The sequence below is a fragment of the Ailuropoda melanoleuca genome, chromosome 6 (genome assembly GCF_002007445.2).
Source record: "Ailuropoda melanoleuca isolate Jingjing chromosome 6, ASM200744v2, whole genome shotgun sequence".
NCBI lineage: Eukaryota > Metazoa > Chordata > Mammalia > Carnivora > Ursidae > Ailuropoda > Ailuropoda melanoleuca.
The window spans coordinates 92437996-92463025 of NC_048223.1; the positions used below are offsets into that span (position 1 = coordinate 92437996).

General features: G+C 38.3%; 2 protein-coding genes across 8 annotated transcripts in view; one reads left to right on the forward strand and one right to left on the reverse strand.

The window, feature by feature from the left end:
• Positions 1-18052, forward strand: part of RASGEF1A (RasGEF domain family member 1A) — a 160818-nt gene extending 142766 nt beyond the window's left edge. The window contains exon 13 of the mRNA XM_034662897.1: positions 17398-18052. Coding sequence (XP_034518788.1) covers positions 17398-17449 — 52 coding nt within the window. The 3' untranslated portion in view covers positions 17450-18052. The remainder of the gene's footprint in view (positions 1-17397) is intronic.
• CSGALNACT2 (chondroitin sulfate N-acetylgalactosaminyltransferase 2) overlaps positions 3830-25030 on the reverse strand; it is a 43200-nt gene continuing 21999 nt past the window's right edge. For 3 of the 7 annotated variants that reach the window (XM_034662891.1, XM_034662888.1, XM_034662890.1), the window contains 4 exons: positions 24223-24401; positions 22552-22646; positions 11768-11849; positions 3830-6272 (listed from right to left, as the gene is read on the reverse strand). In XM_034662891.1, coding sequence (XP_034518782.1) covers positions 5980-6272; positions 11768-11849; positions 22552-22646; positions 24223-24401 — 649 coding nt within the window. In that variant the 3' untranslated portion in view covers positions 3830-5979. Of the gene's footprint in view, positions 6273-11767; positions 11850-15421; positions 15534-22551; positions 22647-24222; positions 24402-25030 lie in introns of those variants that run through there. The other 4 variants (XM_034662893.1, XM_034662892.1, XR_004626200.1 and 1 more) reach the window with 4 other exon arrangements.

Genomic DNA, 25030 nt, shown 5'->3' on the forward strand with positions numbered 1-25030 from the left:
CACTATATACAAAAATTATTTCCAGATGCATCATAGATCTAGGTTTGAAAGGCTCAACAAAGATGAGAAAGGGAAGTTATAGGCAATCTTAATAAAGCGTCTAAAAGAAAATATGAAAATTTCTTCTTTACTTTCAAAGTTACTTTAGACAAAGGTTTCTTAAATTGGCACACCAAAATCACTAGCCATAAAAGAAAATGATAAAATGGACATTATTAAAACTAAGAGCTTTTGTTTATTAACAGATACCATTAAGAGAATGAATAGTCTCCTGCCTAGGAGAAGATAGTTGCAATACATAAATCTGACAAAAGATTCATATCCAGAATACTGAAGTAACTCCTACCAGCCAATTTAAAAAAAGGCAATTAAGGGGCACCTGGGTGGCTCAGTCAGTTAAGTGTCTGCCTTTAGCTCAGGTCATGATCCCAGGGTTCTAGGATGGAGCCCTGCATCGGGCTCTCTGCTCAGCGGGGAGCCTGCTTCTCCCTCTCCCTCTGCTTGTGCTCTCTCTGTCAAATAAATAAATACAATCTTAAAAAAAGGGCAATTAAAAAAAGGCAAAAAATTTTACTAGGCATTTCACAAAAGATACTCAATGGCCAATAAGCATATGAAAAGATAATATCATTTTCCTAGTGATAAACTAAACTAATAAAACCAAAATGAGATAACTGTACATACTCAACAGAGATTCAAGAGTCTAAATTGAAAACACTGAAAATACTGTGTTGGGACAATGTGACACAACTGGATCCCTCACATGTGGCTGGTAAGAATCAGTTATTTGAAAGGACTGAAAAAATTGTCCAGCCTCTGACAAGGTTAATCGAGGAAAACCAAAAGGCACAAATAAACAATACCAGGAATGAAAGAAAGGCTATCACTATAGATCCTATACATATTCAGAGATAATAAGGGGATATTGTAACAACTTTATATATTTCATCTAAATTTTCAAATTTATCATTATAAATTCCTAGAAGATTGCACCTTACCTAGTAATTTACTCAGTCAAAACTGACTTTTTTAAAAAAAGATTTATTTCTTTCAGAAAGAGAGAGCGAGAACAAGCAAGCATAAGCAGGAGGGGCGGAGGGAGAGGGAGGGAGAATCTCAAGCAGACTCCATGCTGAGCACACAGGCTAATGCTGGGCTCAATCTTATGACCCTGAGATCATGACCTGAGTGAAACCAAGAGTCAGACGCTTACCAACTGTACCACCCAGGTGTCCAAAAACTGACTTTAGAAGAAATAGAAAATCTGAATAGTTCTATAATCATTAAATATTTGAACCAGTGATCAGAAATCTTCCCATATTGAAAACTTCATGGTCAGGTGGCTTTCAGGTAGTTCTGCCAAATATTCAAGGAAGAAGTAATTCCACTTCTTAGAAACTTCTTTAGAAACAGAGTAAGAAAGAACACCTGTAACTTACTTTATAGGCTAGCATAATCTTAATAAAAAAGCCCAACAAACATGAGAAGGGGCATTCTTACTCATGAACACAGATGAAAAACACCTGAAATATATATACATACACACACCCACCCCCCACAGAAATATACACACAGATATGCAAATGAAGTGTGTGTGTGTGCGCGCATCTAGCAGTGTATAATAAGGATAATACATCAGGAAAGATTGGAGTTTACCCTACGAATGCAAGGGTACTTCAGAATACTGATTAACTCAATTTAACACATCAAAGATGGAAAAAATATGATCATATCGATACAGTAAAAGTATTTGATAAATGTTTTTTTTTTTTTTAAAGATTTTATTTCTTTATTCGACAGAGATAGAGACAGCCAGTGAGAGAGAGAACACAAGCAGGGGGAGTGGGAGAGGAAGAAGCAGGCTCATAGTGGAGGAGCCCGATGTGGGGCTCGATCCCGTAACGCCGGGATCACACCCTGAGCCGAAGGCAGACGCTTTAACCGCTATGCCACCCAGGCGCCCCTGATAAATGTTCTTAAAGCATGATAAAAACTCACCTAGAAATATCAAATAATTGTTAACTTGATAAAGGGTATTTGTAAAAACACCTCCAGCAAATACCATACTTACTGATGAAACATGGAGAGTATTCCCCTTGAAATCAGAAACATAGGCAGGAAGTCCACTATTATCAATTCCAGTCAACACTGCACAATAAATCCCAATAAGTACAGTAAGACAAGAAAAATAAAAATATAAAAATGGAAAAGAAACAAAATTTTCACTACTCATATGATTACATAACAGAAAAAATACAAAAGAAACTAGAAATACATTACCAGAATTAAAAGCATTTTGGCAAGGCTGAATATGAAAGCAACTGGACTTCTAAATACCAGCAATAGACAATACAAAAAAAATGAAAGATAGTTACAATGTTATATAAAATGCAAAGTATCCAGGAAAAATGTATAAAATAATACATGTAAGGCCAGTCTGTGAAAAAGAGTAAAATTTAATCGAAAGACAATAAAGACCTCAATAAACGTGTCATGTTCAAGGACTGGAAGACTGTATCATAAAGATGTAAATTTTCCCCAAACTGATCTTATAGATTTGATGAGATTCCAATCAAATTCATGAAAATTTTGTGAAACTTAACTAGCTTATTCAAAAATTTATGTCAAAGTACCAGGGCTACAAAGAACCATGACAATCTTTAAGAATAAGGCAAGTGGACTAGCTCTCAGAGATAACTGACTTGTATAAAGTTACAGTAATTTAGACCATGATGTAATGGTATGGTGATGGACAGAAAGCCTAACTGAACAGATGACAGCCCAGAACCAGACCTGTGCATTTGGAAATTTGATGGATGAGAGAGGCTCTGCAGGTAAAATATGGACTATACTGTAAGGCGACGCTGGTAAAAAGTATAATGCAATCCTTACCTCCCATCATACACAAAAATCTCTTCCAGTTAGGTTAAAGACCTAACTAGGAAAAGCCCAAGCTATATATGAAGTATTCAGAAGACAATATAGAACCATAGCTTTAAGTTATCTTTCCTTAATATGAGGTCATAAATCAATAATAAAAAGTTGAATACATAAAGGAAAAAAATTAGTCACAATTAATTTTTATAATGAAAAAGTACAACCAAGAATGGGAAATGACAAGCCACGTCCTGGGAAATGATACTTAACCAACAAGAACTGGTATCCAGAATATGAGAAGAATTCCTAAGAACTGATAATAATGGGCAAGAGGACTGAAAAGCAAACTAACTACAATTCATACCTAAGGCCTATTAGATTAGCAAGAAGTAATAAATCTGACAAAATTAAGTCTTGCCAAGGATGCAAAATGAACTCTCTCACAGTGACAGAGATGGTCCACTTTATTTTTTTTTTTTTAAAGATTTTATTTATTTATTCGACAGAGATAGAGACAGCCAGCGAGAGAGGGAACACAGGAAGGGGGGAGTGGAGAGGAAGAAGCAGGCTCATAGCAGAGGAGCCTGATGTGGGGCTCGATCCCACAACGCTGGGATCACGCCCTGAGCCGAAGGCAGACGCTTAACCGCTGTGCCACCCAGGCACCCCGAGATGGTCCACTTTAGAAAGGAAACTGAATGTACACACAACCGATGACTCAGCATCATTACTCCTAGAGAAATTTTTGTACACTTTTAAGAGACATGTAAAGCAGTATTCACGAATATACTGCTTCTGATAGCAAAAGCAGACAACAAAAAAACTACGAACCCAAATATCTATAAAAATAGAATTACTGAATATTAGGTATATTCATACTGTGGAATACTAGTTAGTAATAAAAATGAATTTTGAGACTAACATGAATGAACCGCAAAAATACAAAACTGAATGAAAGTTAGAGAATATATATATATATTTATATGCATATAAATTCAGAAATGGGCAAAACTAGAGACTTTTGGGTAGAGGTACATACACAGTTGAGAAAACTAAGAAAAACAAATGAAAACTTATCACAGAAATCAGAATGGTTACTGTTATGGAGAGTGAGGGTGTGTGATTGAGAAGGGGCATGCCAAGGCCTTTCACTGATAGCGTTATCTTAATCTGGGTAGCTGGTGCACTTAATCAGTGTAGCTGTTTGCTTTATTATTCTTTAAAGTACACAATTACATGTTATATACTTTTTCGTATTTATGGTATTTTGCAACAGAAAGAAATTCATTTATTACATTTTCATTTAACTTTTGGTAATAAAATACTTTATTGGTACCATTTAATGTCAAAAACACAGTACATACTGTTTCCATTGCTTAGCTTCCATCTTTAAATTAAAAGCTCATTAAGGTGAAGTCATTTGATTCTGCCAAAAAAACAAGCTGCAACTTACCTTTGCAAATAATTAGGTTCTCTCACTTTAAATACCTAAACTCACTGGTCTTCATAATAAATAACTATATATAAAAGGAGATATTGGCCTGAATAATTCTGCAGAGAACATTTTACACATGTTAAAAAAGGCTAAATGCTACCCAATTTAAAACTTGTAAGAATAATTCATTAAGAGTTACTGTAAAATGCATTCATGTAGCACCAAGAAATTTGGGATTTATATTTCAGAGGATATGATTTACTGAGTAAAAAGAGTAATGATTTTTCTTCTGTGAATTTTCAGGGGTTTATATACAAATAGAAAGGATAGAATATAGGTCCCTTTTAAAGGCCAAAGGTTCAACATCGGTGCATGCCTTTCACCATATTTCCAATTTCTGGATCTAGCAACGGACCCTATGGTAAAAGATCCATGTGTGATAAATAACATAGTACAGTCCTATCTGAATATAACTTCTTATTCATCTTGTCTCATTAATATAATTTATACCTCAATTAAAATATTATTCTATCTGCAAACAATATATTTCTCTAAAATACTTTGTCATTCAGATTTCTATTCAGACCACCTTTTCCTCCACCTCTTTTCTCAAATCGGTGTAATTTTATGGTATACCTCATCAAATCGTTTTTTCTCCTTTCAGTGTAACTCTGTCAACTCGAAGTATCACAATATTACAAACAGAGATGTGACATATATTAACATATTAGAAAAAAAAGGATAATAAATACATATGGATCCATGCTAAATAAGACAATGCAAAAGCAAAAAACACGCAACGCCATGCTGTGTTCATCTATTCCGAATCACTATAGGAAGGCCCTGACATGACAGCACCCTGGCTCATGTAAACTGATGTCCCCAGAGATCACTACTGCCCTGTACTCCAACATAATTAAATGTTCTATTAAAGACATTTCTATGTTTGTTTGTTTGCTTGTTTAAAACAACCTACAGCAACTTTGACTACTAATCCTGATAACAATAACAACACATTATATAGTTTTAATCAAGTCATAGATTCTAAGCTAAGTATTTTCTACTATCATCCATTTATTTAAAAACACATTCAGGGAGCTAAGCAACATTCAGTTTAAGGGGTTTTTATTTCTGATTTTTTATTGTGAATTTCAGATGTGTCATTTAGTCAACCTCTGCTTCAGTGAAAAAGAATTCTTCAAGCAACTGACTAAAGATCTTAATTTAAAAGCAGGTTGACTCAGTAGTCAGCAGGTGAAGAACCCTTGTCTACACACTGCATCCATAACACTCTTTCCTCTCGGCAGGAACTGGATGCTCCTGACCTACCATGAGCACAACACATTCCATCCCTCAACCCAGATGCAACCAGGGCACATCAGAACATGGGTGTAGGGTAGAAACTAACTCAAAACTACTCTGAGGGCAAACACCAGATTTCGATTCGTCAGAGATTCCATAGTACGGTATTTCCACAAAACAGGCTTTGCACTGAAACACTTGATTTTTCTTCTCGTATCGAGTTAAACTGCTAAAGTAAAGTAACATCAGAAAGAACACAAAAGATAAGCATGTCTTCTCTGAAAGAGGCACTGCATCTGGAATTGGAATTAAGGCTAAATAAATAGTGCTGGTTTGTGGTTCAGACTAATGTGCCAATGATTACGTTAACCAACAGCTTCGCTATTTGTCCTGTATGCCTGTTTGTGAAGATGCGTCTCTATCTCCTCCCTGAAGACTAGCATTCCCAGGTGCGAGTGAGAGGCCTCATTCATGGCTTTGGACTGGATGCACATACGGTACTGCTCAGGAGTCAACTCATCAGCACAGCGTTTCTCATGCCAGAGGTGGAAAAGACCAGGAACCGGAGTCCGAATTACAATCAGGTCACCATGTAAATATTTTCGATAAAGATGAACATCTTCTCCACCCCAACCTTTTACTTCCATATCAAATCCACCTGCAGGATGAAAATTGACAGTATAGGTAAATGCCTGACAGCCAGACCACAGTCAACCCTGATAAGAATTAAGATGCTCTGCTTCAAATGAGATGGCACAGGACAGCCTAAAGACACCTGATATAGAGGAGTGACATCCTGGTCTGGAAGTCCAGTTAGGAGCTGACATCTAGGAGCTCAAGCCTGTTGTTGGGAGTATCAAAATGAGATTAAATATTTGAGAATGCTTTGTAAATGTCTAAGTTATACAGAAAATCTAGAGAAAGTCAAAGGAAATATAAATCACCCATAATTTCACCACTATTAATATTGTAATTAATATAGTTATCCTTTGAGGTACAAGTTTTTCTGGGTCCCAGACAACTTTCCAGAGGACAAAACAGAAGAAATGGCTAGGCTGAACAACTATATTTGAGAATGTGCACACAGGTGATTTAAAGCCACAGGAATGGATGAAATTACTGAAGGAGTTTAGAAAGAATATTGGGCCCAGATCTAAATGCAAAGCAATACCAGTATCTACAGGTTAAACATGCAGAGAAAGATAAATCAGCAAGAGACTGAAAAATGGTCCCAGAGAATGGAGAAAATTCCAGAGAATGAGCTAATCAGAGTAGTGAAGTGAAAAAAGTGTCTTCAGGAAGAAATGGTCAAGCATGTGCTGCTCAATAAAGAACTTAAAAAAAAAAAACAAAAACCAAACCACAAAAAAACAAGTAGACCTGGAAACATAAATGTCACTTGTAACCTTACCTACTAGAACAATTCTGATGGAGTGATGGGGCAAACAGCTAACTGGACTAGGTGAACACATGAAATGGGAGATAGAGTTGAAACTATTTTCTTTCTTTCTTTCTTTTTTTTTTTTTTTAAAGATTTAATTTATTTATTCGACAGAGATAGAGACAGCCAGTGAGAGAGGGAACACAAGCAGGGAGTGGGAGAGGAAGAAGCAGGCTCATAGCGGAGGAGCCTGATGTGGGGCTCGATCCCACAACGCCGGGATCATGCCCTGAGCCGAAGGCAGACGCTTAACCGCTGTGCCACCCAGGCATCCCGAAACTATTTTCAAATTGACTTAGGCTGAACAACAAACTTTCTAAAGAAGCATAGAGAACACAAACCATTGGGAATTTTTTTTTTTAAAGGTTTTATTTATTTATTTGACAGAGATAGAGACAGCCAGCGAGAGAGGGACACAAGCAGGGGGAGTGGGAGAGGAAGAAGCAGGCTCATAGCGGAGGAGCCTGATGTGGGGCTCGATCCCACAACGCCGGGATCATGCCCCTGAGCCGAAGGCAGACGCTTAACCGCTGTGCCACCCAGGCATCCCGAAACTATTTTCAAATTGACTTAGGCTGAACAACAAACTTTCTAAAGAAGTATAGAGAACACAAACCATTGGGAATTTTTTGAAAAATTACCAAGATTTTAAAAAACTGAGAACAAATTAATTCTTCAATTAAGAACTAGGTTTCCAAATGTCTTCTGTCAAATAATTATATGCCACTTAGTTTCATACTCACAGGATGACAATAATCCTGAGATCTCTGAAAAGTATTACCTTAAATAGTCACAAGCTTTACTAAACACTATGTCTAATACATATTAGTTTTTCTTCTTTGTATATATAAGCTCTTCAAATATTAGAGATGGTGTAGATACTTAAAATAAATGGGGGACTTCCAGTTTCTGGTCCAGCATATACAGAGCTTAGAAGTCATAACATCCTAACAACAAGTAAAACTGAAGAAACTGAAAAATAAATCTTCTCAGATCCCTCAGAGAAATAAGGTCACAGAGCAAACTGCCACCTCCAAATTGAAGAGACAGGCAGGTAAAACAGAATTATAACTATTAGAACAGAAACCCACCAGTAGAAATCTCCAGGGGAACCATACTGGGGTAGGGAAAAAAAATCTGAACTATAGATGATGAATGGCTAGAGGCTCAGTGGACCAAGTCTGAGAGTTGAAAACTCTGGTGGGGGGATAAGCATAGGAGGGTCCCTACATCTGTGTGAGTTTTACCTTTAGGAGCTCTAGCAGGTTCTCACTGTGAATAGTGGAGCAAAATCCTCCAGTGCTTTCAGCAGGGGCAGTGGGAACGTAATCATTCTGAAACATGACAGAGCACTTCATTCCTCTTAACGAGCCTTGCCTTCAGGAGAAACTATTTTACTAGAGTCAAACTTACCTGGGAGAAGGACATACCCAACTCCAACCCGCTCTAGCCATCCTTTCTCACCTAAGGTTGGGGGCAGTGTCTGAGAAACACTTGTCAAGTTAAGGGTCCTGATACATAATCTCATTAAAGGACTGACACCTAATCACAGGACTACAGAATGCTTCCTCTTTCCCCACACCTCATCACCTGTTCTTAAAGGCCTGTGAACTGCGGTTTCCCGTGCCCAATACATCATACTCAGCTATAAAGAAAAAAATGAGGCATACTAAAAGACAAAAAACAGATTGAAGACACAGAGCAAGCATCAGAACCAGACTTAGATATGGCAGGGGTATTGAAATTATCAGCTTGGGAATTTAAAACAAGTATAATTGATCTGCTAAGGGCTAACAGAAAAAGTAGACAATAAGCAAGAACAGATGGGTAATGTAAGCAGGGAGTGACAGATTCTAAGAAAGAATAAAAACGAAATGCTAAAGATAAACAATGTAACAAAGAAAAAATGCCTTTGTATTGGCTGAGGAAAGAATCTCTGAGCTTGAGGACATGTCAATAGAAACTTCCAAAACTAAAAAGGCAGAAACAAAGAGGACTTGGGGGCGGGGGAGAAGTCAGATCAGAACAGAATTTCTAAGAACTGTATACAAAAGGTATAACATATGTGTAATGGGAATATCAGAAGGAGAGGAAAGAGAGAAAGGAACAGAAGCTCCAAAATGAAAGAGGCCAAATTCCAAACAAGTGCTGCTGAGAGGCTAGGGGCTCCCTTTCTCATCCAGCCCATAGTCATAAGGTAGAGGATACACCCCAGGAGGGACTGGGACCCCTGACCCTCCACCCCATGTCCTACTCATAACACAGGGGTGTCACTCTAAGAGAAGTGTGCCACCGTCTCCACCCCCAGCTCCAGAGGCAGCTCAGTGACTTTTCCCAGGGGAGGAGGCAGTGCATAAGAACAAACTTCTTCAAAGCTCTTCCCAGAGGAACTGACTTTATTTGAAATAGTGTGCAGAAGTTCAAGCCTAAGGGGGCTCTTGAAAATAATGGAGATTTTGGTGGTAAGCAATTAAGAGACGGCTGATAGCTCCATTAGAGCAGTAAGCTAAAATGTAGGCCGGAGAGAAACAGGGAAAGAGACAGATAAGAAGAACCCTCCTGAGGTCTGAATAAAACTCAAAGATGTGCCTCAAGAACTACCTTGCAAAAGGGTTCAATATAATTGGGTCAGACTATGGAGCAATTTATGCCCCAGAGCATTGTCAAAAACAAGAAAGCAATGAGTGGAGCCTAACAGGTGGGAGTGTTACCAACAGAGGCACAGAGACAGTAAAAGACAGCCCCACCAGAGGCGCCTGGGTGGCTCAGTCAGTTTAGCACCTGACTTCAGCTCAGGTTGTGATCTTGGGGTCCTGGGATCAATCCCTGCGTTGGACCCCACACTCAGCAGGGAGTCTGCTTCTCCCTTTCCCTCTGTCCCTCCTTCTGCTTTCTCTCAAATAATTTTTTTTTTTTTATTTTAAAGAGAGCCCTACTAAATCCATGTTATCCCAGAGTGACTGTGCACATGCCCTAAGAAATGACATGAGAGGCTTCATATTGCTGGGGAATGGGGAGATAAAATTTACTAAAAGAGTAAAGCCAAGTCAAAACAAACAAGCAAAAAACAGAACAAAAAAACAAGTCCTAGAGTCAGGGGGGAATCAATACCAGACTTGCCACAATACATCACCTAAAATGTCTAGTTTTCAAGAAAGAAATTATGAGGCATGTAAAAAAATAGAAAAGTGTGACCCATATACCAGAAAAAGTAGGCAACAGAAACTGTTTGTGAGAGGGCCCAGATGTCGGTTTTTACAAAATTTTCAAAATCATTATAAATATGTTCAAAGAATTAAAAGAAATCATGCTTAAAGATGTAACAGAAGGCAAGGTGACAATGTCTCATCAAACAGAGAATATTAATGAAGAGACAGAAATTATATATATAAAAAGAACCAAATGGAAATTCTGGAGTTAAAAAGGATAACACAAATGAAAACTTCATTAGAGTAGTTCAATAGTAGATCTGAACTAACAAAGAATCAGCAAACTTGAAGACAGATCAATTGAGATTATGCAATCCAAAGAACAGAGAGAAAAAAATAATGAAAAATGAAAAGAGTCTCAGAGAAATGTGGGACACCATTAGCTATAACAACACATATCAAATAGGAGTATGAGGAGAAAATAATGAGAAAGGAGCAGTGAGAAATAACACAGGTTAGAAATCAGTGATGTATCCATGCTGTTTTATTAAGCCAGAAATCAGGGGAAAGGACATTAGTTTCACTTAATAGTCCTTTTATTCCTATTTGCTGTTTCCATGATTCAAATGTTACAGTGATAAAGAGACAAAGTGCAGGAATTTCCAAAATAAATAGCTGATTATAAAAAATGAATATAAGATGGACCTAAAAAGTTCACATAACATATTCTACTATAAAATATAAAAAATACATACAAATATATACATATGTATATATAGATATGTGTGTATGTATATGTGTGTGTATACACACACACACAAGCATAAATATATAAAATATATTCTTATATGCTGTGGAAACGTAGCCACCGACTGATCAGGAGACACGGAATCAGGTTTCAGTCGGCTTTCTTAAATTGTACTCTGACAATGTATTTTTTGCTGGGTAAGGCTGAAGCTAGAGTGGGGCAGGAGGCTTAGACCGGATTCTTCAGGGCCATTTTGGCTTCAAGGAGTGGATGACTAAGCCAGTGATTCCAAGTCCCCCACTCTAACTTCAACCAGAGCTAGAAAGATCAGCTGTCTTTTCATTTGTTTTAAATACTAGGATTTTCATAACAGTTCAATAGACAATTAAAGGGGGTTTCATCTCTAAATAAATAAATGCAAAAGCCCTTGGACAAGATAACCTAACATTACTTCCAGATGTAACAATCCATGAGCACAACACCAAAGTTATGTAGAGATCTTTCGTAACAGTATTCAAAACAACTGCAAATATTGGTAACAAGCCAAACAGATGTTTTTAAAAACTTGTGTTTTGATTTTAAAGAAACAAGTAAATATTCTATTTTACTTTTATTATTTTATGATCTCATTTTTGCTATGTAGGCACATTAATTATAAACTTACTTTGCCTTTCACATCTCCAGATGCCTATTTTTAGCTAATCTCATTCATAATTTAATAGGAAAACATTTGATTCTGAGACCTTTGAGAAAAATGCCATAAGGTACTACAGTAAGTATGTACAGCCCTATCCTTAAATGTAAGGTATACTTACCAATGGTCAGGAAATCTGATCGATACTGACAAGTCATTCCAAACCCAAAATCTCGCCAAAAGCCAGAATCCTTTTTGTGAACCTTCAGTTAAAAAAAAGAAATTCAATTTAATCCCTTAAGAACTAGAAGAAGTTTCAACCAACAATGAAAAAAATTAAAATATTTTCCAAATAATAATTTTCCTGGTCATTTATGTGACTGACAATGGATCACATGCATTCACATGATTAAATCCTTACAAAACCAACAAAAATACAGTACTGTCAGCAAAGGGTTCTTGTCACATTCAATTTAACTGAATTTAAGCCCTGTACAAGGTGCAAGGAGAAGTTACTAATAATCGAACAGTACGGTGCCTGAGCTCAAGGAGCTTGTATCCCTTCTGGGAGAATAAGAGTTGCACAAACACATACTATAAAACACTGTAATTACTTCTACATAGACCTTATTTGGTGCCTACCCGGCATTCATTCCCTTGCCCCTTACCTGACTGTGTACAGTTTTGCTCTGCTAATTACCTGCCCCATGTAGCTCATGAGCTTCAGGGAAGCTCCTTCCACCTGTAGCTTTAGACTGGATCATGACTACTCTATACCAGTGGCACAGTGTCACTCACTTATTGCAGGAATTGATTCACTAACGGGACTTAGACAAAATTCAGGCCAGCAGGGTAAAAGGGGAGGGTTGTTGGGAACTCTGGAAAACAAAGTTGCTTCATTCCTCTGAGAGAGCTACTAGAAAGACACTAGCTTTTTTTGGATGGTGTAGGGCAGGAGTCAGCAAACTACAGCCTCCAGGCTAAATCTGGCCTGCCGCCTGTTTTTGAAAATAATTTTATTGGAATACAGCCACACTCATTTGTTTATAAACTGTCTATGTGTATTTCATGGTACAGTGGTATAGCTGAGTAGTTGCAATAGGGATTTAACTATGTGGCCCGCAAAGCAAAATATTTTCTGTGTGGCTCTTTACAGAATAAGTTTGCCAACTCCTGATGTAGGGTGTAGATGTGAAGCTTGGAACTGCTACAGTCCTTTTCCACCATAAGGGAAACAGGCTTTACAATGAAACTGTCACCACTGAAGTCCAAACAGAGAAAGAAAAAGAAAATCAGGGCCTCGATGATATACAGCCCCAGAAACAAGTAAAAGTTGAAGACTGATAAATCTTCTTTATTTTATTCATGTATTGAGCAAGTGTTTTAATCCAACAGACATAGTACTGAAAGCTGGGACACAGAAGTGAATAGAGAAGACAAAGTCTCTGCCATCACAGAGCCTCTGTTTTGATGGAAAAATCACAAATAAATAAATACATATCTCTGGTGATAATATATGCTAGGAAGAAAAATGTAGTAGGACAAGGGGAGAGCATGAGAGAAAGCCTATTTTGGATATAATGGCCACACGGGGTCTCTCTGAGGAGATAATGTTTGAGCAGGGACCCTAATGAAATACTGAAGTGAGCTGTGAAATATCTAAAGGGGATATCTAAAGGGCAAAGAGGGTAGCATGTATGATGGCTATGAGGCAGGAAGGGAATAAGCAGGACAAGAGCAGAGGAATGAAGTCCTGTGGAAAAGAAAGGGCTATTAACATTTTAAAAAGATAACTGGTATTACAGTATTTTTGTATGCATATGGGAATGATCTAGAAGAAGCATAATGTTAGGAGAGCATGAAGGATGGCTAGAGGGGAGTGTTTGTTTAGGCACAAGGGATGACAGGCTGGCCTTTTGAAGGGACATGTGCAGTTCCTCCACTGGGAATGGAGAGAGGCTGATGGGTCTCATGAGAGAATAAGGAAGTGCAATGTCTGAAATTTATGTGGAGAGTGACTAGTGGTGAGGGGTGCTGGGAGGCATGAGGAGGACAGTGTGGCTGGCGTGCAGGATGGACAGCAGGTAGACTATGGTCAGGCACAGATGTCAGGGCAGCCGTGGAACCCTGAGGCCTGTGATCATGTTTTTAAAGCAGTGGCCCTATAGTGGGGCTGTGTGTTTCTTACCCTCCCCATTCCACTGCTCAGAGGCCTGGGTAACAGTTGCCCTTAACCAGGCTGGGGTTCTAAGAGAAAACACTGGATGGGGTGAGGAAAGAAGGTGAGTATAGCAATGAGGCTGTGGATAATGACTGACTATAGAGCTGGAGTTGGGTAAGGAGAGAGGATGTCCATGAGGATGGACATGAGGAGGATGACAGAAAAGAGAGAGTTACCTGATCCAAAGTACAAGGTTCTAAGACAGCCTCCCCTAAGAAATGAAGTTGGAACTAGGATCTGAGAGATAAGCAGGAGTTAGTCAAGTGAAAGATGTGCTGGGGGAAGTTCTAGACAAAAGAACAGGTTGTACAAAGACCTAGAGATTGGAGAGAGCACTGTGGGTGAAGGATGGTGGGACCACATTAGAGACAGAAGTACAGGTGCCCACAAATGCAGGCCAGAGCTTAGCAAACTTCTGTAAAAGAATAGGTAGTAAATATTTTAGGCTCTGCAGAACATATAGTCTGTCACAACTATTTAACTTAGCCACTATAGTGTGAAAGCTGTCATAGACAATAAGTAATCAAATGAGCATGCTGTGTTCCAATAAACTTTATTTATGGCTACTGAAATTTGTATTTCATATTTTATTTTGAAAATATTTTTCAACCATTCTTCATTCATGGGCCATAGAATACTAGGCAGTAGGCTGTTTTGGCCAGAAGGTCACAGACTGATGACCCCTGGTCTAAGGGACCCAGGGGGCCACATCAGAGAGAACGGGATACCTGGTCACATATTTTGGGTTTATTCTAATAGCAATGGAAATTCTCTGAAGAGTCAGGGCAGAAGGAGTAATGTGATTACATGACATTTTTGAAAGATCACTCTGGCTAGAGTAGAGAGAAGAGATAGAGGAGGGGACAAGAGATATAAGCTGAGAGGGTGGTTAAGAGGCAACAGTTATAATCTGCGAATGGGAAGCTGCTGGTTTAGACTATCATGATATGTTCACAAAGAAAGAATTGCATGGGGGTTAAAAAAAAGATTGAGGACAAAGAGTTGATAGAAGTCAGAAATGACTGGGCAGGAGTTGGGGGTGAGAGGGAAGGATCAACCAAGGGTGACAGCAGGTTGCTGTCCTAAATAATGGGTATGTTGTAGTGCCATCCCCCAAGACTGGGAGCACTGAGGAAAGGGCCGGCCCAGAGCTGAACGATACAAAGCTGGGTTCTGAGCATAACGAATGTGAGTGATCTGTAAGGCAGTCACATGGAAATTACTGCAGGCAGCAGGAATGAAGGGAATATGCAGGTCTGTAGAGGAGGCAAATCTTGAGAGGAGTGGGAAGAGTCTGAAAAAGCTGCTGTATGTAGGGGCGCCTGGGTAGAGCAGTCGTTGGGTGTCTGCCTTCGGCTCAGGGCGTGATCCCGGTATTATGGGATCGAGCCCCACATCAGGCTCCTCCACTGGAAGCCTGCTTCTTTCTCTCCCACGCCCCCTGCTTGTGTTCCCTATCTGGCTGGCTGTCTCTCTGTCAAATAAATAAATAAAATCTAAAAAAAAAAAAAAAGCTGCTGTATGTAATAGGAGAATTGGCTGGAAAATAGAAGAACAAGGCAGCACTGAGGACTCAGCTTAAGTTGGAGGTAATAAGTGAGGTATGCATTTTCCTTTTTTTTTTTTTTTTTTTTTGGTGGGAGAAGGCTTCTTTCCTTTCTAGAATGTAAAGCTCCTGGAGGGCAGGACTTTTTGTCGATTTTGATCACTGCTATATCCGGAACACCTAGAATAATGCAAAGCACATGGTAGGCTTTCAATAGACATTTGTCAAATGAAATAAATTTATAGAGCCATAATTTCTGTGGCAAAACCAGGTTCCAATATTCTTATTTCCTGAGTCAAAACATAATCCTGGTGCAAAGTTTAAAACAAAACACTCCCCTCCCAATGCAAATAAAACACTCACTCTGACATTTCTATCCCAAGACAATTTTGACTTTACAAATATTAAGACTTCCTTTATAACTTAGTTACTTTTAAAAAAAAAATCTCCAAATATTATCACACTTGGGGAAAGGAGTCATTGGTTTTGATTTTTAAACCAACACATTTCCACTGTTTGTAATCCCTGATTGTTAATATTTTATTCCATTTTTATCTGTCCCTCTTCTAAGCACGTGGGGGATGCAGCTATCCACACATAGCCTACATCTCCAGCCCCAGCCCCTCACAGGCTGCCAGGTTCACAGATCCATGTGGCAATTTGACACCTTCCCGTGGAGGTCTAATAAACAACATAAACATCTACCATGCTCAGGTTGAATCCCTGATCTCTCCTTCTACCATTCCTTTCATTGCTCACATCTAATCCACCAGCAAGTTCTGTCAGCCAAGTCATACCCCAAACTTTCTCCAAAATTACCATCCTTACCAAAGCCACGGACACCTTCCTGGTGCACTGCAAAAGCCTAACTGGCTATCTGCAGCTGGAGCCACACGCCATCCATTCTCCACAGAATCAAAACCCTCCCAAGGCTTTCTATCACACTTAGCCTAAACTTAAACTCCTTATAGCTCTACATGACTGGCCCAGCTTTGTGCCCTGTTGCTGTGTTCTAGCCACCTTAGGAAACCCATTTAGCTGTTCCTTCTGCTTGGAACTGCCTTTCCCCAGTCACTAGGAAGCAGGTTCTTTGCTGTTATTTGGATGGCCTCTCCAACAGCCTCATCTCAGAAAGGCCCTTCTGACTAAACACACCACAGAAACATCTAATCACTTTTCACAACTCTGCCTATTTTAATGATCTGCATGGTACTTATTAATTGACGTTATCTTCTGTTTCTTCCTACCAGAATAAAGATTCTTGTGAGTAATAACCATGTCGATATGGTTCTAGGTGCTGGGGATTCCAGCAGTGAATAGTGGCTGGCATAGAATGAACCCTATTGGATGAATTAAGGTAACATAGGCAGTTTGTGCAGTGGATAAGAGTGGAGACACAGCCCTGGCTCCTGGCCCCACCCTTGCCAGCTGTGCATTTGGACAGGCACTAAACTACCATGTGGCTGTGTCCTCATCTGTAAAATAGGGGTAATAATATCACATACCTCAGAGGTGTAAGGAGGATTAAATAAGTTAACATGTATGAAAAACAGAATAGTACCTTATACAAAAGAAAAGGGTAGAGAAAAAATTAGCTATTATTAGCATTAAAAAAGCACCGAAAATACACGTATATAATTTCCCATTTTTTTTTAAAGATTTTATTTATTTATTCAACAGAGATAGAGACAGCCAGCGAGAGAGGGAACACAAGCAGGGGGAGTGGGAGAGGAAGAAGTAGGCTCATAGCGGAGGAGCCTGATGTGGGGCTTGATCCCACAATGCCGGGATCACGCCCTGAGCCGAAGGCAGACGCTTAACTGCTGTGCCACCCAGGCGCCCCTAATTTCCCATTTTTTAAACTTTATATTTACCTCCACATTTACACTGCTGTATATATCTACATTTCATAAACATTTTCCTCTTGCTACATATTCACCATCATATGTACTATAATTCATTATTTTATTATTAGAGTTTTGCTTGCTTCCAATGTTGTCAATATTATTGTATCTATTGCTGATCTACGGGTCTGTTTCCTCAGGAGAGACTCCTGGGAGTGGAGATTACTGGATCAGAGGGGTGAACCTGTTTGAAAACTCCTGACCCAGGAAGCTTGCCTGCATTGCTACACCACCAGCCTGGATAGAACTCCCACCCCACCAGTCTCGCTTGCATGGCTGTTTTAAGAACTGATTTTACAGCAGCAAAGAAAGTATTGCACTGCTGTTTTAATTTATTCTTAGTAAGGTTGGTTATTTAAATATGTTTACTGTGAATTATTACCAACTGTCTTTTAGCTTTTTTTTCCCTATTGGTGTATTTCCTGTTTACTTTTAATATCAAGGAGATAACATTACACATTAAGGAGAGCAAGCTTTTGTCTTGTTTTAAGTGGGGAGACTGAAGTTTAGAAAGGGTAACTTGCAGAGGTTACAAAGTAGTGAAACTACAACTTGAAGTGGAAGTATTTAAAATTATTTTTGTGTGTAACATCTACAATAAACCCACATTCAAATCATTCTTCTCCCACATTCTCCCAAACCAGACAAGAATATTAGCATGCTTTTATATTCCTCTTCACCCTCCCATGTTGACTCCATTCAGCACTTTGTTTACCAAGTAATTTTTTTATAAATAAACTTTTTATTTTGGAGTAATTTTAAATTTACAGAAAAGCTGCAAAGTAGTAAAGAGAGTTCCCATACTTCTCACCTAGTTTTAACTTCCCCTAAATATTATCTTACATTGTTGTAGTACATTTATAAAAACTGAGAAACCAACACTAGTACATTACTATTTACTAAATTTTATTTATTTATTTTTATTTATTTATTTTTAAAGATTTTATTTATTTATTTGAGAGAGCGACCATGTGGGAGAGGCAGAGGGAGAAGCAGACTCTTTGCTGAGCAAGAAGCCTGATGTGGGACTTGATCCCAGGACTCTATCATGACCTAGCTGAAGGCAAACGCTTCACTGACTGAGCCTCCCACGCGCCCCACTCTTAACTAAATTTTAGACTTCATTTGGATTCTATCAGTTTTTCCTTTAATGCCTTTTTTTCTGTTCCAGGATCCAGTCCAAGGCAGCACACTGCATTTACCTGTTGTGTCTCCTTGGTCTCCTGAGAAACTGTCATAATTTCTCAGTCTTCCTTGTTTTTGATGATCTAACACTTTTACGTTTATTATTAAAGTAATACCTACACCGACCATGAGGCTCAAACTCACGACCCTGAGATCAAGAGTTGCATGCTCTTCCAACTAAGCTAGCTAGGCAACCTTGATCTTGACACTATCAAGTATTGGTGGGGTATTTTGTGGAATACCCCTCAATGCCCCTCAATCTGGGTTTGTTGGAAGCGTTTCTCATGATTAGGTTTTTGGAAGGAAGGCCACAGAAGTGAAATGCCCTTCTTGTTATATTAAATCAGGGGTGCATAAAAACGCTGGTAATGTTAACCTACATTATTTGGCTTAAGGTGGTGTCTGCCAGGTTTCTGCATTGAGAAGTTAGTTCTCTTTCCATACTCAATTCTTTCACCTAGCTCCACCTACTGGAAAAGAAAGTATCTAAATAAGTTATTTGGAATTCTGTAGCAAAGATTTAGCTCTTCTCCCTTATCTACTCTTATTCTAATCAGTTTGTCTATCCATTGATTTATTATTTATTCACTCGCTAATTTATTTATAACAGTATGGACTCATGGATATTTATTTTATGCTTGGGGTTGCAATCCAGTACTATGTTATTTTGTTGCTCAAATTGTTCCAACTTTGCCATTGGGAGTTCTTTCAGGCTCCTGTGTCCCTTTGACACACCCTCATCATTTTGTTTTTTTTTGAGTACTGCCTTACTTTCTGGAACTTCAGGCTCCTTGATTTCCTGTCCCTGCACTAAGATCTGGGAGCTGTGTATGCTTGTTACTCTTGGGGTATTACTGCTTCTAGGTCCTCTCAGGGGACAGAGCTAGGTAATACACATTTGTGTGCACCCTTTGAATTTTAAATCCCCAATTGCTATTCATTTCTTTTTTATTATGTGTTTCATCAACAACTATTTAAACAAAAGTTTCCTGGGGTTTTTGTAGTGGTGACAACTGTTTTATTTTCAGGTCTTCTTTCAAATGGGTTCATTTCACATTCTGCTGAAGAGATCTAAAAGAAGTAAACTCTGAGTCCTTAAATATTCAACAATATCTATTTTGTCCTCAAATAGGTCAAATATAAATTACAGAATTAAAGTTATTTCTCTCACAACATTCAAGATATTGTTTTATTGTCTTCTAGCACCAATATCATCAAAAAGAAGGCAAATGCCAATCTGATTCTTACTCGTTTGTAGATAAGTTCTCAAATGCCAGACCTGTCTTTCCTTAGCTCTTTGAAGGTTTCCTCTATTTCCTCCACTGTCTGTTCTTTCTTTTCTCTCCCTTCTGGAACTCCTATTAACAATTTTGGGGGCTTCTTGAGTGATTCCTCATGTCTCAATTTTTCTCTCACATTATCTCTTGGTCTTTGTGTGTCCAGGTGGCTTGTCTTCTAGTTTACAAGTTTGTTTCAACTGTGACTGTTCCACTATTCAGCCCATTTAGTGAGTTTTAGATTTTCACAATTTCCATGTTGACCTTTTTTAGCAACAAATCTGGTCTTATGAATTTAATGTTTTCTCTCCCTAAAGACATATTTATCTTAAAGTTGTTTTCATTCTGTATTCATATTCTCATGTGTTATCTTTTCTGTTTATTGAAATTTGGTGCCTCTCTTTCATAGTGTTGGTTTGGCTACTCTCAGTTAATTGCTACTGATTTTTGTTTCAAAAATCATTCTTCGGGGTGCCTGGGAGGCTCAATCAGTTAAGCATCCAACTCTTGATCTCAGCTCAGGTCTTGATCTCAGGGTCTTGAGTTCAAGCCCCGTGTTGGGCTCCATGCTGGGTGTGGAGCATAGTTAAAAAAAAAAATCATTGTTCAAAAGCCCTTGGCTGTTAGCTATGATTACGGGGCCTATCTCCAGTGATAGTGGAAGAGGGGCCGAATGTGGTCTTGGGCACAATGTGCCAACAGCAGCTCCTTTTCAGAGCCTGGGGCTCCCTATCCATCCTACAATTCAATATTCCCAAAATCCTACACTGCCTTTCTTGCTCCAGGAAGCACATACACTGCCACAGCCTGCAGTCCAATCCCTATGATGCCTGTTGCTTAGCATACACCCAGAGAATATGGACTCCACCACTCTGTCTTCTATGAGCTCAGAGGATACAGAGCAGCCCCATCTTGTGGGTTTTTTTTTTTTTTTAAGATTTTATTTATTTGACAGAGAGAGAGAGACAGCCAGAGAGAGGAAACACAAATGGGGGAGTGGGAGAGGAAGAAGCAGGCTCCCAGCGGAGGAGCCTGATGTGGGGCTCGATCCCATAATGCCAGGATCACGCCCTGAGCTGAAGGCAGACGCCCAATGACTGAGCCACCCAGGTGCCCCCATCTTGTGTTCTCCTGAACATGTTCTAGATTCTTCTTTCCTCTATCAATCCTATGCCAACTATTGCCATCTTTTATAAATTTCTCAAAATTTTCTACCAATGGCACTTCTCTCATTTTCCAATGCTAATATACTTTCTTTTAAGTAATCCACTTTTACAAAGGATTTAGAGTGTCAGATAAGGCTAATATGGGTGCCTAGTTTGTCATTTTGATCCCATTTGTTTCTATATTCCTAATACTGCCCTACAGAGTAGGTAGAGGGGTGTGTGTATACAGACACTTTGCCAGGTGTTGGTCTGAAGATAATGTTGGCTTCATAAAATTTATTAAGTAGATCATATGGTACTAATTTAACTTGTTCTTTGAAAGTTTGGAAAAACTCACCAGTAAAACATTATACCTCTGCACCTGCAGGGTAATTTTTTTGATAACTGTTCTAATTTTTTAAGTGGTTCTTAGTCTTTTCAGGGCTTCCATCTCTTTTATTTATAAGATGCTAACACAAACTTTGCTTGTGTTAATAGTTTATAAATTCTCAAATCTTTAATTTAGAATTTTTAAAATTTACATCATAAAATTGATTTCTCCCAGTTGTTGTATTTTCCTTTTTACCTCAAATTTGCCCACTTTGGTTAAAAAAATTTTTTTTGCACATAAAGAATAAGCTCCTATATGTTAGTCAAGCTATTATTTTTGGTTCATTAATTTCTGCCTTATCTTTCTTTCCTCACAGTTATTCATTTTTTAACATCTTAAATTGACTTCTTAGTTCATTTGTTTTCATTTTTATTTAATATTAACAATAAAAAATTAGACTAAGTGCAGTATAGTATTCTAGACTGGAACCCAGAAGAGGAAAAGGACATTAGCAGAAAAGCTGGTGAAATCCTACTCTACAGTGTAGTTAGCAGTAACTTACCAATGTTAATTTCTAATTTTGAGAAATTGTTACATAAGATATTAATCAGAGGGAAAACTGGGTGAAGTACAGGAATGCTCTATAGCATCTTTCCAACTTTTCTGTAAATCTAAATTATTCCAACATAATATTTTTATTTAAAATAAATAACCTTATATAACTATTAACAACTGTAGTTCTGTTATGTGGCATTTCCACTCCATGACTTTTTAAGTAATTTCCCACAGAATATTATTCCTTCTTAGTTTATTTTGTAGTTTTAATTTCTAGTTAATAAGATTTAAAATTAAAATTTATTTTTAGTTTTATTGAAAATACACTGGCAGAAGTGACTGTAAAATCTTCATATTCTACAACATTAAGTTTTCTCTGTGGTCCAACGTTTTCTTTCCCCATCTAGAATGATACTTAATTCTAAAACAGTAAGTGGGAAAGTATCTTATGGGGGAGGGGTAAAAGATACTATGAAAATGTGTTTATAATAACTATAGTTTTTTGGGGCTCCTGGGTGGCTCAGTCGGTTAAATGTCTGCCTTTGGCTCAGGCCATGACCCTGGGTCCTGGGATTGAGCCCCGAATCGGGCTCCCTGCTCAGTGGGGAGCCTACTTCTCCATCTCCCTCTGCTGCTTCCCCTGTTTGTACTCTCTCTGTCAAATAAATAAATAAATAAATAAAATCTTAGAAAAAATAACTACAGTTTTTTTACGGAAACTTTCTTTTCTACTTGTGAAACAAACATAAAGGAACCTAGCAAGGATCTTTGTGGCCTTTCATAACTGACAGTGAGTCTTACCAGCTGCTGCTCCACAGGTGGTGGCACATCCTGATTGGCATAAACAATGGCAGGGTTGTAAAGACTGAACACCACAGGGTAAAACACCTTCTTACCTATAAATTAAAATATATGGTTACACTGTACAATGAAGTCATAAAACAAAAGACTGATCACTACTGCGTTATCAATATCTAATATTGATATTTCTTTGGTCATATATGATGACTTTATCAATATTGTATTTTGTCAACTTTCAGGCTAGTAAACATCATGCTGATTTGATGAACATAACGATGATTTTATAACATATCAGTAGGCCAAGCTACAAAATTATAACCTAAAATAGACTAAAAAAACAGACTAAAGGGTGTTTCACACATTTATTCCCTTTGACTTTGGAGAGATACACAAAGGTGTTTGCCCAGTTATTCAATAGGTGAACAATTTATTACTCATCCTTTCATCTAATTAGCAGTTAGATGTAGGCTAACCTCTGACAATCACCAAGAACTTAGAAATGTCTGTTAAATCCACCCTCCAAAACGAATCATAGAAACAGTAAATCCAAAGAATACTATACAATGAACAGATTTATATAGAATAATTAAAATATAAAATCGTAGATAGATTTGGTAAGATTTGGAAGAGTTGGGAAGAGTTAAAAATACCTGACCTAACAGCCTCTGCAGAAAATCTTGTCATTAGCATTCAAACTGATAGCAGTGAAGGGACCTGTAAAGACTCAGGAACACACCTCCCCTCCACAGAGAACCCCTTGCTAAGACTGGCCTCAGTCAGACGTGATAATATGAAGTGCTCAGTAACTGTCAAGTACCTGTGGCAACGTGGCAGCCTTTTTACAAGAACTCTACTAGGTGCTCACCTCACCTTCGTTAAAACTCACTTAGGGATGGAAGCTCAATTCTCAGAGGCAAATCTATTTCTAGACATTAAAATATTTCTTTTACATTGAGCAAATGTTTGTTTCCTTCAACTTCCACAATTGTGAACTTCATGCTGTCTGGTGTAACAAAAGTAAACCTAACCCTCATGTATTCACTAGGCACTCAAAGAGTTCCTGACAATTATCCCTAATGAAAATAATTAATAGGGTAATAATTTGTACGATTTGAATAGTTCTACACAAAAACTTTTACTGGGAGATTTTTTTGGCACAGAAAAGTTCTTTTTCACATCTAAAATAAGACATGATTTATAAAAATGTCACCTGCTCATACATTTTCAAAAAATAACTACAACATAAAGCAAAGCAGAGTAAATGATCCCCAAATACATAGTATGGACACCAAGCACCGTCTGTATTTAGGCTTCTTCATGTGTGTGTGTCCCTGTGTTGGCACCACTGGCCTGAGGTAGAGTGCTTCTCTCACACATCTCCAGATTGTCTGCTTGGCTCTTTTTCTGATAAGTGCTGCTTCCTCCTTGTCAATATTAAGACATTTTCTTTGCTTTTGTTTATTTGGATTCAAATTTTGACAATGGAATTTGGCCACAAGAGAACAGGGGTATGAACTTCAGAGGGGCAAATTTTCACTTTTCTACTTAACATTCCAGTAAAGAATGCCTAATATAACTTTAAGAAAACATAATTAACTTGATTCAAAATATGGGACACGCTGACACTGTCTAAATTTTTGCACTCATTTCATCTACCAACATTTTACGCACCTGGCTCAGCATTTAACCGGCAGCTGTTAAGGAATTCGGCTGAGAAATATATATCAACATCACAGAAAAACATCAAGACCTCTCCCTTGTCCCAAGCTCGGGCACCCACATTTAGTCCTCGTCCACGATTAAATTCTTCATTCAATGAGACCAAAGTGTAATTGTGAAAATTAGACTCACTAGGAGGAAAGCATATACAACAAAGGATAAGTCCCACTTAAAGTTTAACAACTCTCTTCTTTCAACAAGACTTACAAAATATGTTTTACACTTCAAGTATTTTTTTATTTTGGTTCTACGGATACAGGGAAAGGAAATGATCAGCTTCACCTGTATGATCATCATCAGGGACAGATATCCACTAAATGCCCATATCCGAGGCAGCATGCTGGTGATGTGAGCTTAAAAAGTGTTGAGAGGTCACTGCCCTTCAGGATCTTAAAAACTTATTGGGGAGATAAGAAATATACACATGGAAAAATGGCATAACGTTTGGTAATAAACAAAGCATTCCATATGAATGGAACACTCAAAAGAGTGCTCTTGTGTTTTCAGATTTTTGCTCACATGTCCCCTTATCAGAGGGATCCCCCTCATACCATTTGTGAAGTTGCCCTGACCTCCCTCTCTTTAAATCTTTATCCCCCTGCCCAGCTTTGCTTTCCTCAGCACCACCAGACATGTTTGTTCAAGTGTCTCCCCCTCACTGGAACATAAACTCCATGAGAGCAGGGATTTTGTTTTGTTCATTACTGTGGATACAGTGTACCTCCTCAAAGAGTAGGAGTTCAATAAATATTTGCTGAAT